General features: G+C 43.4%; 1 protein-coding gene across 5 annotated transcripts; it reads left to right on the forward strand.

Moving 5' to 3' along the window:
* The first annotated feature begins 313 nt into the window (after nt 1-313).
* On the forward strand, nt 314-13,343 carry LOC310701144 (cytosolic 5'-nucleotidase 1A-like). 5 transcript variants are annotated; one of them, XM_083491491.1, is made up of 7 exons: nt 314-591; nt 2,947-3,000; nt 4,814-4,981; nt 5,972-6,101; nt 9,947-10,069; nt 10,829-11,007; nt 12,618-13,343. In XM_083491491.1, exons 2-7 carry the CDS (start codon nt 2,956-2,958, stop codon nt 12,918-12,920), a joined length of 948 nt encoding a protein of 315 aa, XP_083347617.1. In that variant the 5' UTR covers nt 314-591; nt 2,947-2,955; the 3' UTR covers nt 12,921-13,343. The 5 variants fall into 5 exon arrangements, with proteins under 5 accessions (XP_083347617.1, XP_083347616.1, XP_083347619.1 ...); XM_083491490.1 differs by having other exon boundaries at nt 423-591; nt 2,942-3,000; XM_083491493.1 differs by having other exon boundaries at nt 427-591; nt 2,896-3,000.
* Nucleotides 13,344-13,632: the final 289 nt, after the last annotated feature.

A 13,632-nucleotide genomic window follows, 5' to 3' on the forward strand; every position in this document is an offset into this window, starting at 1 on the left:
AGAAATGAGGGAGAGAGCAAAGACAAACACTTGGTAAAGAAATCAGTTTTTACAAATTCTCTTCATATGTTGATAGTTGTATTTTATAAGCAGCCTGTATTTTCATGAGGTTTGTGGCAGGACTATATTTAACAGCTGCCTTTTATAGCCCATAAAATTAAAGGGTTGTAGTAAAATTATAAGCAGTGAGAAGAAAAGTGCTTTTGGGAGGCTTACGGCTGATGAATGCGCAGCCTATCCCAAAATGAAAGGCTAGCCTAGGGCAACCCTGAAATTTAATTCTGGGCGTGTCTCTCTTTGCCCCTTAGCAGCGCTGCTCAGAAGATGCCCTGTCATCGCCGTGATGGTTCCACCCATCGCCAGACTCTTCCTCACCCCACCGCTCTGGCATGTTGACAGCGCGCTAGCGCAAAGCACGCTGGGAAAGCGAGTCCGCCTCCTTCTTTGTCGTCGTCGGAAGAGGGAAGAAAGGCAGCGGTGTTGACCACAAGTCCCAGAATGCCTGGCGCCTCTACTTCTGCCGGATAGAAAGAGGCAGCATCTTTTTCAAATACTGGGTGTTTTGGATGAGACAAGTTGCATTTGCGTTTGGTGAGTTTCGCTCTTTTTTAATTTATTGTGCACGGGTGTGTTTTGCAGATAGGGAAAAGGAACCCACGCCATCCTTGCTGTTCGCTCACTTGTTAGAAGTGCTGCGGGAAGCTGCCGAAGTTGGTGTCCCCCCGGGACGATCCTTCCCGTTCTTTTTTTCTTTTCGGACTCAGCCCTTAAAAGGAGATGCTAGGGATCCTGCAGAAAGGAATCAGAGACGATCTCTGCCGCCCTGCTGCTGCTGCTGCTCTTTAGCCATGCATTCCCTCTCAAACTTTGGGGCGTGCTAAAAGAAGGAGATCCGCTGGGGTGAGCTGAGCTCCACACCAGAGTTGCGCGTGCTTGTAGGGACAGTGATGGGATCACAGGTCAAAATGTTAGTTTATAGCTCTGGCTTACCTCGGGGCTTGTAGGGCTCTGCAATGAACAACGGGATTTGGAGCAAATGACTACCAGGTCTTCTCGGGCTCCTGTGCTGAACCCATCAGATTTGCTACCAAAAAATCCCCACCTTTCCACACTTTTGATCTTTGGCGATCTAGGCCAGGAGTTAGAAAAGAATGTGCAGAAGTTTACCAGAATTTAGAAACAAAACAGGAAGTTGTTGGGTAACTTCCTAACTACCTACCAACCAAGGGATCTGTAATATGAGCTTGAATCCTGGCAAGACAGAGACACTATGGGCAAGTTGTTCCTGTGTCCAAGAAATTTGGGGGGTGCTTTTGGAACCAGCTCTGTCACTGGGGGTTCAGGTAGCCACAGTAGCAAGAAGTACCTTTAACCAGTAGCGATTTGTTCAACAACTACAGTCATTCCTGGGCTGGGAATTCCTTGTCAGGGTAGTTTGTGCATTGGTTACTTCAAGACTGGATTACTGCAATGCACTCTATGTGGAGCTTCCCTTGTTCTTGAGCACTGTTCTGCACTGAAGTTAGTGCAGAATACTGCAGCACAATTGCTGACATGACTGAGGCCTAGTCAGCATATAGCACCAGTGCTCAGATATCTGCACTGGTTGCTGATTTGCTACCGGGCCAAGTTCAAGGTGTTAGTATATAAAGCCCTTAACAACTTGGAACCAGTTTACCTGTGAGATCACCTTACCTCATATACACCCCCTTGGCTGCTTTGATCTGCAGAACTGGCACTGTTAAAGTTGCCACATAATACCTGTTCTACATCTGTAAGAACTTGATAGTTTAGTGTGGCAGCACCCTACACTTTGGAACTCCCTGCCTGTTGATATCAGACAGGCGCCTTCACTGTACTCTTTTCGGCACCTGCTAAAAGCATTTTTGTTTAGACAAGGCAACCCAGATATTGAGAAAGTTGATATGAGTTTTAATTAATTTTAAGTTTGTTATTTTAACTTTTCAAAAGTCATTATGGTTAATTCATCTTATTGGTAACTTTATTGTTTTATCTTTTCTGTAAACCGCTCTCAGGGTTTGGTTTCGTTTTACAATCAAGTGGTGTATAAGCAAATAAATAACGTTTTGCATTCAAGACCGCTAGTCTTGCTTACCTAGAGGTAGCTCCCATTAATTCCAGTTGGTCTTCCTTTCATGCAGATAACTTAAGTAGACCTGTAGGATTTTTCTGTTACAGTCTTCTGTAAGCATGTCTTCTCAGAAGCAAGCCATGTTGAATTCAGTGGGGCTTACTCTTATGAAAGTGGGGTTAGGACTGCTGTTCTAGTAGCCAAGTGGCTGTTGTTAACTGCAGTCTCTGGAGGCAACCCCTGCTAGCCCCACAATGCATTGCAAAAGTCTAACCTGGAGGTGATCAGAGGCTCTCTCTTTCATGAGTGGCTGCTTAGTTGCTTTTTTAAAGATTCCTTGTATGCAGGGCCTGCAAACCCAGAGGCAAACTGAGACAACTGCCTCAGGTGGCATAATCCACAGGGGCAGCAGGTCTTGCCTCCAGAACATGTATCACCCATTGCTGCTGTGGTGGCAACGATGGCTGTGGTGCGCTCCTTGGAGGTGAGATCAGTTTGGGGAGAATGCTAGCAGGGTACCCTTTTATTTCTGTTTCTCTGTTATTCTCTCTGCGGGTGCTTTTATATTGTTTTGTGTTTTATATTGTTTGTCTCAGTGACTAATCTGTTGCTATTTCCTGGCTTTTATGTTATCTTCAGTTTGGCTCTGACAATGTTTTGCATAAATCTATGAAAAGTTATGTTTGTGCCACAGAGGTTTGCAGGTCTGTTTCCACAAATTATGGAAAGAGATAGCGTGGCATAGGTGTCATGTGCAATCTTTCTCACGGTTGATAAATGCTCCCTTTCCTGCCACTGGATAGAATGTAATGTGATGCTTGGTGCCTCAGCTATTTCCCCTCCTTCAAGGTCAGAAGCGGAAGATGGCAGACCTCGAAAGCACAGTCATAAACACCAGTGTGACCCAGGTATGGCATTAATAGCTATAGTAGTTTATAGTCAGCATATTAAAGGAGGGAATGTATTTTGCTTTCTTTCAATTAAGCACAATAGGGTTCTAAACATAATGAAACTGGTTTCCCCTTCAGTATAGACTAAGAAACTGAGGAGTCTTGTTTTCCAGACAAATACAGCCTGGAGATATGTGAACAGTACAGTACCACTGTTATGGGCCAGGCATAGGCAAGATGTTTTGGGACTACAGTTCCCATCATCCTTGACCACTGGTCCTGTTAGCTAGGGATTATGGGAGTTGTAGTCCCAAAACATCTGGAGGCCCCAGTTTGCCTATGCCTGTTATGGGCAACTGAAAACCAAGTGATTCAAATTTTAGTCCCAAATTAGAACACCAAATTGGTTTGGCATATTCTGTGTTTCAGAGACCATAGGGATATAGGAAGTTGCCTTGGATATGGAGTCAGATATTGATATTGTTATAATTTGGCTATTATTGGGGGAATATTGGAAAACTAATACAAATTTGTTTAACAAAAAAAAGAGAAGATACCAAGGCAGACCATCGGTCCATCTAGCTCAATACTGTCAACACTGATTGGCAGCGTCTCTCCCCTATCTGGAGATATTAGGGTTTGAACCTGGGGTGCTTTTCATGAAAAAGCATGTTCTCTAGCACTGAACTATTTCTGGGTCTGGAATGATCAGAAAGTTCCTCCAAAACAAAGCAGGGTGCTTCCCATTAGGCTCAGCCTAACTCAAAGGCAGAATGCTCCCCAGGGAATCCTAAAGGTCATTTCTCTGTTGTGAACTGTCAGTGAAGGGTTTCTATCCAAGGATGATAACGAGAAGGAATACTACCTTTATCCTTTCAGTCATTTGGTTCCTAAAACTCCCCCCACAGCTGCTTTTACCACCACAAGGTTGCAGTTTTGCACGTACCTCACAAGGGCTAATAATAGTCCTCTCGTTACTCAAGTCAAGTGAGCAAGCCTAACCTGCAAGCTGCTGGTACCAGATGATGTACTCTGGCCTATTGCTGTTCAAACATGCCTAAAACTAGTCTGGCTGCTTTCTGTAGTTCCTTTGCCAGCTCACAAATTGAAGTCATGGGCTGGGAGTCCTGACACTGGAGTTCAAGTTCTGCTTCATCACATCTGTGCTCTCTGCAGGGGATGTAATTATAGCGATAGCTTGCCAGGATATACATGTTTCTGAGAATTAGTTTCCCAAGAAGGTAGAGGTATGTGCTATAAGCATATTGTTGTTGTTGCTGCTGCTGTGTATATTCACAAAAGCAACACAAATTTTAAATATTAAAACCAGTTATAATAAACACAACTAATAAATACCTTTAAAAGCATATCCAAACAAATAGAAGACAGGTTTTAGAGATCCTGCCTCACTAAGAGAGGCCACACATATTTAGAACTCCTTCAAATCAAGGGCCAAAAGCCAGGGTCAAAAGGGAAGTTTTTAGCCTGGCACCTAAAGATAGACTGAGATGGTGCCAGGGAAATCTTCCTGGAGAGAGCATTGCACAAGCAGGGATACCACCCTCCAGACTTCTTATGAAAGGGGCTCATGAAGAAGGGCCTCGGATGATGATGATTACTGTTTCCAGGTCAGTTCGTGTAAGGAGAGGTGGCCAAAACATATAGCAGTGAAATAGTCTTGAATGCAAATAGTGTGGCTTTGAGTGGGGAGGAGTTGCAAATATACAGGAGAGACACAAATGTTCGTTCAGGTTTCCTTCAGCGCAGTTTTCCCTCTTGACCAATGTTGGTTGCCAAACCTGGACTTTGTTCTCGGGCTTCTCCTCTTCAGAAAGATCCCAAGGAAGCTCTGGTCATTGCTGTGACAACAAGGGCCATTTTCAACCTGGAAAAGGAGCACGAGATCTTTTTGACAAAGGGAAAGGAGGAGTACGTGAAGCATCAGCAAACGAACGAGAACAACCCTTTGGAGCCAGGGACAGCCTTTGCTTTTATCCAGGTAAAGTGCCCAGAACAGCTTGGTCAAGGCCTGTGTGAAATACAGACCCCCCTGTGTCTTTTAGAATTCTCATCTCAGAATTAACAGACACTTTTGCTGTTTAAATGGGTGGCAGTGGATTTTTCACTTGCCCTGTTAATCTGGCTTTGCAGTATGCTTTACACCCATGGATATGTAAATAGACAATCTTGTCCCCCTCGTGTTTTAATCAGACTGTAAAGATGTTTTTGGGATGAGGGTGGTGCTGTGGGTTAAACCACAGAGCCTAGGACTTGCCGATAAGAAGGTCGCAGTTCGAATCCCATCGAGGGGGTGCGCTCCCGTTGCTCAGTCCCTTCTCCTGCCCACCTAGCAGTTTGAAAGCACGTCAAAGTACAAGTAGATAAATAGGTACCGCTCTGGCGGGAAGGTAAATGGTGTTTCCAAGCGCTGCTCTGGTTTGCCAGAAGCGGCTTAGTCATGCTGGCCACATGACAAGGAAGCTGTACGCCGGCTCCCTCGGCCAATAAAGCAAGATGAGCGCCACAACCCCAGAGTTGGTCATGACTGGACCTAATGGTCAGGGGTCCCTTTACCTTTAAAGATGTTTTAAATGAATATATAAGTGTTCTTTTGCATACACTTTCATTTCCAGTATATATATATATGGTTGCAATATATATGGTTGCAATATTGCTTTCTCCCACAACTGGGGAGTGGGTATGTGAGAGCACCATAAGCAGTGCAAATACAATCACAGTTTTGCCTGTGACAGAAGCAGTTCCCTGAAACTGCTAGAAAATTGTGGATCTGGTTTTTCTTCTTCACGACTCCCTCTCGCACAGTAATATGCACCTGTGCTTTCAGAGTAGTGAAGATGCTTTCAAATAATCTGAGCCATATTTAAAATGCTAACACATTTGCCTTCACCACTTACAGCCTTAAAGGCCAGGGTTTAGGTATATAGTAATGAATGGTAATACACCTCTGGGCACTTCTACCCCACCCCAGGCAGCACAGTTTGTGAACAAGAAACTTCTTGAAAGAGACCCAGAGGAGAAGGAGCTCTTTGACATGATTGTCCTCTCCAATAACAGTCCAGAGAGTGGTGTGCGGGTCATCAACAGTGCTAAGCAACACGGTAGGTGTCCTAGGTATAAGATTGTTAAGCCATTTTCATTTCATTTCATTTTTTCCATTCATTGTAAATTTCATTCTTTCTGGGGGTAATTTTGATTTCCTCTTGACCTCGTTTGCATTTCTGCACATTACAATGGCGAGTCCGTATGTATTGTGAATCGAGAAACGAAAAGAGGTAAGGACACTGGACAGGATACAAAGCCATTCATCCCTATGCTAGGAAGACAGCGCTTAGTATGGAATAAGAGGCTAGTTCATGCTGATAGAGGACCACTTTTGAGTGCCTTGGGAGACCCATAACTGGAGTAGTCGTCTAGAAAAAGGCTCATGCATTTGCACAAATCAGGCAGCCACTGGCAAATGTGGTTTCATTTATTAGTTTGTTTCAGTGATATATATCCTGCCCTTTGCAGAAGCCAAAGGGCACTTTGCTAAAAGGTCAAACGAATTAAAAAGAAGTAAACTCTTTAAAAAAAACCCCCACACACTCATTTAAAATGTAAAGCACAGCAGCTCATAATGATTCGATTTATGTAGCAATTTACTAACAGTACCACCAGCAGCAAATTAGACCTTTTTTCTAGTCAACCTTGTATTCCCAATGCACACCAAAAAGGTGCATTTTGACAAATCACCTAACAGGCCTCCCCAACCTTCAGCCCTCCAGATGTTTTGGACTACAATTCCCATCATCCCTGACCACTGGTCCTGTTAGCTAGGGATCATGGGAGTTGTAGGCCAAAACATCTGGAGGGCCGCAGGTTAGGGATGCCTGACCTAACACTACATAAAGGCACGACTGCACACACCTTGAAATAGAGGGAGTTCCATATGCAAAGAATCACCACTGAAAATGCACTTCCCTGGGCCCTCACACCACACAGTTCATCCTGCTGATCTTAAAGCACAAATAGTCCCTGTATATTGCCAAAGTGTACACATGGAGGTCACTTTAAGTGTGAAAAAACTCACAACAATACAGTGGTACCTCGGGTTAAGTACTTAATTCGTTCCGGAGGTCCGTTCTTAACCTGAAGCACCACTTTAGCTAATGGGGCCTGCCGCCGCGCCGCTACAGCACAATTTCCGTTCTGATCCTGAAGCAAAGTTCTTAACCCAAGGTACTATTTCTGGATTAGCGGAGTCTGTAACTTGAAGCGTCTGTAACCTGAAGCGTATGTAACCCGAGGTACCACTGTATACATACCAGGGAGTAGGGAGGAACAAATAGTACCAGTAAGTAACTTATGGCAGAATTCCACCAGGGAGTAAGCCCGTTGCATTCAGTGGGGGACTTACTTCTGAATAAATATGGTTTGGACTGCAGCCTAAGACACTATCTTTGTTTTATGAACATGATCTATATGAACAGGACTATACTGTTTGCAGGCAGAAGGTGAAGAAGGCAGGGAGCACTTGGCTCCAAAATTTAGTGGCAGCTCAGGACGGAGAATAATGTTGTTTGGCCCACATAATTCAGTGCACTGACCAGGTTTGCACTGAAATTTTCTTTTGGATTTCACACCTCTCCAAATGTTGTGAAACAGTCATTGCGTTGGCTCAAAGAATGTATAAAAATCTGTTGAAATTTGTGCATTATATAAAGTATGTTTAGGATTGCCATATTGCAATGAAATATGTACTGAAATGCATTCTTTGTGATAAAATATGTGCTTAAATCCACATTTAACTATGAATTTTCATGCTTTTAAAAACACACAACACAGGTAAATGTGGAGATGGGATGGAACAGACTCATGAATGAACACACGTGGCAGTGTCTCGTATTGCAAATAGTTCAGTCTATACTTATCCCACATGTCAACTAGCTTTCTTGAAGACTTGTGTCTGTATGTACCCCTGCTTCACCACTGTGGGAGGGAGATGGTTTCCATGCAGCCCAATCTGCCTGTGACTAGATCCACATTAAAAAAAAAAATCAGAACCAGGCACGTACTCCAAGAAGGAGATGACACATTTAAGAATCATCTGGGTTATAGCTGTGAATATGAGCTCTGAGACTTTGCAGCCTCCCCATAGCTGGCAGAGAAAGGGTATGTGCTACAAACATAAAAGTATGGAGGGAAATTTCCACAAAGGATGCAGCGGGAAAGAGCAGAGAGCAAGTGCTGCATTTACATCTTGGCAAGGTTGCCACTTTTCCTGTGGTGTTTATTCCCCATTGTGCAAGGATGTGAGTTGGGGACACTGTGAAGTTTTGTGAGCAGTAACACAAGGCTACCTGGAAGCAGCCAAGGTGTGGTCTCAAGCTCTGACTCACCTAGGTACAGTTTAACCAGCTGTACTTATTTCCCAGGACTTGTATGGGTGGAACAGGCACCCTTGAGGGCATACCACAGTGCGAGTGCTGAAGGGGGAAGGGGCCTGGAACCAAGACAGGGACTTTCAGATTCAAAATGCAAGGGCATGTGAGCCTGAGACTGCCTCAAACTATCAGACCATCTCATGGAATTCCAACAGCAGAAGCACCATTCTCCTCAAAGCAGTTTATACTAAGGGTAGAGAACTAAGGATATGAGGGGGGGGGGGTCAGGGATGGCCATGGAAGCCAGAGGACCATAAGTACTGCCTTGCCCTTGGGCCCCAAACCCCTCTTTCAGGGCTTGGGTATGTGCTTTAGATAACTACTCCCATCCCTGTACGTGCATCAAATGTAGAAAAACCCACCATTTGAAGATCACAACTTTCTGTAGTTCCTTCCTCTTTCTTTACTAGTGAAAATGAAAGAAAACAATAAAAGATGCAGAATAGTTTGCGGGTGTTCCAGTCGTATGACCACTTTAATCATTTTGCCATGCTTGACAGTATTTATAAAAGCAGAACAGCAGCGCTGTTAGAATAATATAATCATAGATTCTAACAGTGCTGCTGTTCTGTTTTAGTAATTAGTACTGTTGCTTAAATCCATCCCAAAACAGAGCAGGGCTGTATTGTGTCCTGTACTCTATTGTTCCAATACTGTGTGAAGAAGTTCAATTTCTCAATAATTACATTATTTTGGCACCTCCCTTCTCTGACTCTTACAAAGTTGGATTGAGCAAGCCATATCTCATACCTACAGACACTGGCCTTCTATAGAAGGTGGGGTAATCTTTTTGCAATGCTGACTAATCAACAATCAATAATCAATTGAGTTGCTATTAAAAGTGAACATTTCCACATTCTGATCTGGCACTTTAACCTACATATATCTAAACAGGATAAACAACTGATTAAATGCTAGGTCAATGCCAATGATTTTCTTGATTTCTATTACAACAGAAAGTAAAAACTGCTTAATATTAGGATGGGACTAAAAAAGAACATATGTTTACCCCATCAGAGTTGCACTCCAACACTGGTTCTGTGACTGGGCATAGATTTGACTGAGTCTGTGAAGTGTTGGTTCTAGGGCACCAATGGGAGCTTCCCTCCAAAGGCTAATGCCAACTTCAGGGGTGATTTTAGTCAAGGTGGTGACCAGGGAAATGATTGATGATGCCCCTCGCTGTGCATGACAGTCCTGATCCTGCTTGGGCCTCCCCACATTGGCATTTAAAAAAAACACTATGCCCATGAATTTCTTACATGCCATTGACATTGTATCCAGTTTGATCCAGAATGAAAGACTTGATACTTTGTGTTCTAGCTGTGCAAGTAGCACTATAGTGACATCTGGTGACAATTTCTAAGTGTTACACAACCAAGATTAAGAAGAGGTTGCCTAGTTCAGCCCTGCAAATCAGACCTTGTAGTATGGTATATTTTCTTCTAATATGCTTAAACTCCTTGTTAGTCCCCCCTTTACAACTGACTGCACAATATTTATTTGTCCCTGGATTAAAGGTCTGGAGATCTCCAAGTTTTGTTTTGTCAGTGATGAAGATTCTACCCAGTACTTGAAAACCCACAATGTGAAGCTTTTCCTCTCAGCTGACATGACAGATGTGTGCAATGCACTTCAAAGAGGTTTGTTTCTGTTTCTTCTTTTCTTTTGCCTAAAAAGTTCCTGTTACAGTTTGTTGACATTGCTTTGATTTTATGTCCTGGGCCTACCATCTCTCCTTCCATATGTCCTCTCAAAATTATCTGTGCACCATCAAGTTCAAACAACAGAGAAATGTGCTTGCTCTCTCGCTCCGAAATGCTGTTTGTGGGTTTGTACCCAGGATAAATCCCGGTTGGTGTCATTGTTTAGTGTGGTAAGTTCCTCTAGCGGCGTGATTGTGAGGAAAGTCACATTCGTTGCTGAAGAGGAATAGCGTTTCCCTGCAATGTTCCTCACACTTCTGAACAGACATCTTGAGGAAACACTGACCTGTTCAGCTAGTGCGCGGGGAAAGTGGGAGAGAGGCTTCAACCCTAGGCAAGACTGCTTTGTCTCTTCTGCTTTCCCCCAGAGCCTGTTGTTGTGACAAGGCAGCTGCATCAAAGACAACCTGTCCTCCTCCCTTTGAAGGCTGACAGCAAAATAAAACAAAAAATAAAGCAGTCAGTTGTGACATCTAAAAGCTTTAATAGTCATGAGCAGGCTGTGAACCAACAGAGCATGCCTCACATCTGTCACTTCCAGAGATACACCACATCTGTGTCTGCTTAACCTCAGGAGATCATTTCATGCCAGAGAATAGGATATTTAAATTGGGGCCTAGCCCAAGCTGTGTCTATCATGCATCCTTTGCTGAATCACTTCCAGACAGGCAATCTAACCGTCTCTCTGTCATACAGGAGTTTCAGCAGCACTCATCTTCCAGCAGGAGATACAGGCTCCCAGCACCCAGCTGCGCGTCGTCTTTGACGGTGATGCTGTGCTCTTTTCAGACGAGACGGAGAGGGTCTTTCGTGAGAAGGGGCTGGAGGGGGCTGTAGCGTATGAGAAAAAGATGGAAAGTGTGCCCATGGGAGAGGTGAGGTTGCTTACTTTTCTTATCCTTTGCTGGCACCCATCCCCCCCCCCCCGCAAGGTGTATGAGTGATTTCTCCCTGTAAGACTCATTTCTATAATATACATGAATCGCTATAACTAGCTATTGAGATCTTGAGCAAGGGCGAGGTGGCAAGGTCAGGGTTATGCTTAAGTCGATGGGCTTTGCTCATATCCAACTGCTGAGAAGATGATCCTTTAAGTAGCCTGTCCTGAAGCCATGCAGAGCTTTAAAAGTCCCAGAAACAGATTGGGAGCCAGTGCAGCAGACCCTCCAAGTGTCCCTATTTTCCAGGGACAGTCCCAGATTTACAGTGGCTGTCCTGGTTTCTGGCTTGATCTCAGAATGTCCCACTTTTCCTTAGCAAGTCCCTATTTTCATTAGAGAAATGTTGGAGGGTATGTAGTTATGCGACCCCTGAGCCTAGAAGATAAGTCACTATGCAACCTTTAGAAGACATCTGAAGGAAGCCCTGTATTGGGAAGTTTTTTAAAAAAATGTTTATTTTTTTATTATGTGTTTATATATGTTGCAAGCCGCCCATGTGGCTGGGGCAACACAGTCAGATGAATGGGGTATAAAAAAAGAAAACTATTATTATGGAATAGGACATCCCTATTTTCATTGGAGAAATGTTGGAAGGTATGGTGGTGGTGCTGCTGCTGCTAATATTAATTATTTTTATTTTGTACCCCATCCATCTAACTATGTTGCCCCAGTCACTCTGGGCGGCTTCCAAATCATGGGGCACTGGTGTAATACGATCATATTTACCGCTCTCCAGTAATAACCTAGCTGCCCTGTTTTGACCAAGTGAAGTTTCCAAACCATTTCCTAAAGCAGCTTCATGTATATAATGCAATGCAGTAATTCAACTCCCAGGTTACCAGAGTGTGGATAACAGCAGCAAGGATCATATCTGTACGGTTAGTGGAAGTGGGGAGGCTGCATTAGAGGCATGATGGGTCCTGACTGGCAGAGGCCTGAGAGATGACGGATGAATTCACACAGGCATGTTCATTACCTGATGACTACGGATGATGTGTCTGACAGTTTTTCTATCACCTGGCACTATCTCAAAGCTGATTCTTTTCAATGGAGGCGATGTATATGTTCAACTGCAAGTCATCAAATGGCACATATTCACCTGTCAGTTGACTCTTTGAAATGCCACAGTTCCCCCACCCAATTCAAAGGATTGAAATGGCCAGGAAGGTTATTCTTTTGATGGGGCTTTGCTGCATTGATCTATCTTTACAAAGCAATCTTCTCTGGTTTCTGTACTTTGATCTAGTGAATGATAAAGTCAGACAGACGACGTACACTTTAAAACTCTTCTCCCATGGCCTGATGAATGATCACATATACACTGACTTCTTTAAAAACTTGCCATTTTTATAATCACTCCTTGAATGTTGTCATTTGGATTAAGTAAGATAAACCCATGTGGTTTACATTATACTTTAAAAAAAAATAAAAAACAAGATCCCAAGAATCCTATTGTCCCCCTCTGAATAGAATAGTTTGGTTTATAATTTACTGTTCTGTGGAATAATACAATGCCTCCCTCTTTCTTCTACTGTATTTTACAGGGCCCACTGAAAGCATTTGCTTTGCATCTTGGCAAGATGCGCCAAAAATTTGGCAAAGAGGACTCTCCCATCCGCATTTACTTGGTAACTGCCCGCAGTGGCCGTGACATGGGCATCCGGGCCATAAAAACGCTTCGGGAATGGGGCCTGGCAATTGATGAGGCCTTCTTCATGGATGGAGCACCTAAAGGCCCCATACTCTCCAAGATTCAGCCCCATATCTTCTTTGATGATGGTCTTCACAATATCCAGGGTGCCCAGGATGTTGGCATACCCTCTGCCTTGGTTCCTTGTGACTGCTGACAGGGACCACATCATGGCCCCAGTATTGTGGCACTGAATTGAAGGATGGCTGGGCAAGTCTTCAGACTGACAGGACAAAGTTGAAATGGCATTGACTACATTTAGGGACCAAGGGAACAAAACTGCTGCATGAAGATACAGTGTTGGCTGCTTTGCTGCGATATATTCGGAAGAAATCCAAATATATGGACCCATTTAACTTGAGCAGCAGAAAGCTCATAAAGGAACAATGACTGAAGTATAACAGATTAACTTGATAGCTAAATGGTGACTAGAAAAAAAGCAGAGTGATTGCTGGGGGTTTTTTTAGCCTTTTTTATTGCACTAAAATACATTTTCATTTAAATGCTGTTGCTCTAATATTTTATATATGTGTATGCAAAAAGATCAGAAATAAAAATAGTGGGTTTTTAAAAATACAAAGCTAAAATGGCACTGATCAGAAATATAACGGTGAAGTTGTCCTAAGATATAAATGCAGGAGATAAGCTAATCTCCCCAGAATTTCACTGAACTCATCATTGATTGATTCATTCATTTTATGTGTATGCCACTTTTCCACAAAAAAAGCTCAAAGTGACTTACAACAAAGAAACAAGGATGCATTTCAAACAAACACCACAAAAACAAATTTATAATAACACAGCAAAACAATAATAACTACCAACGGAACCACACCTCTGAGAAAGGAGGGAAGTGTGGCTCTCTTTCC

The sequence above is a fragment of the Podarcis liolepis genome (assembly GCF_965112155.1).
Source record: "Podarcis liolepis genome assembly, chromosome: 1".
Lineage (NCBI taxonomy): Eukaryota > Metazoa > Chordata > Lepidosauria > Squamata > Lacertidae > Podarcis > Podarcis liolepis.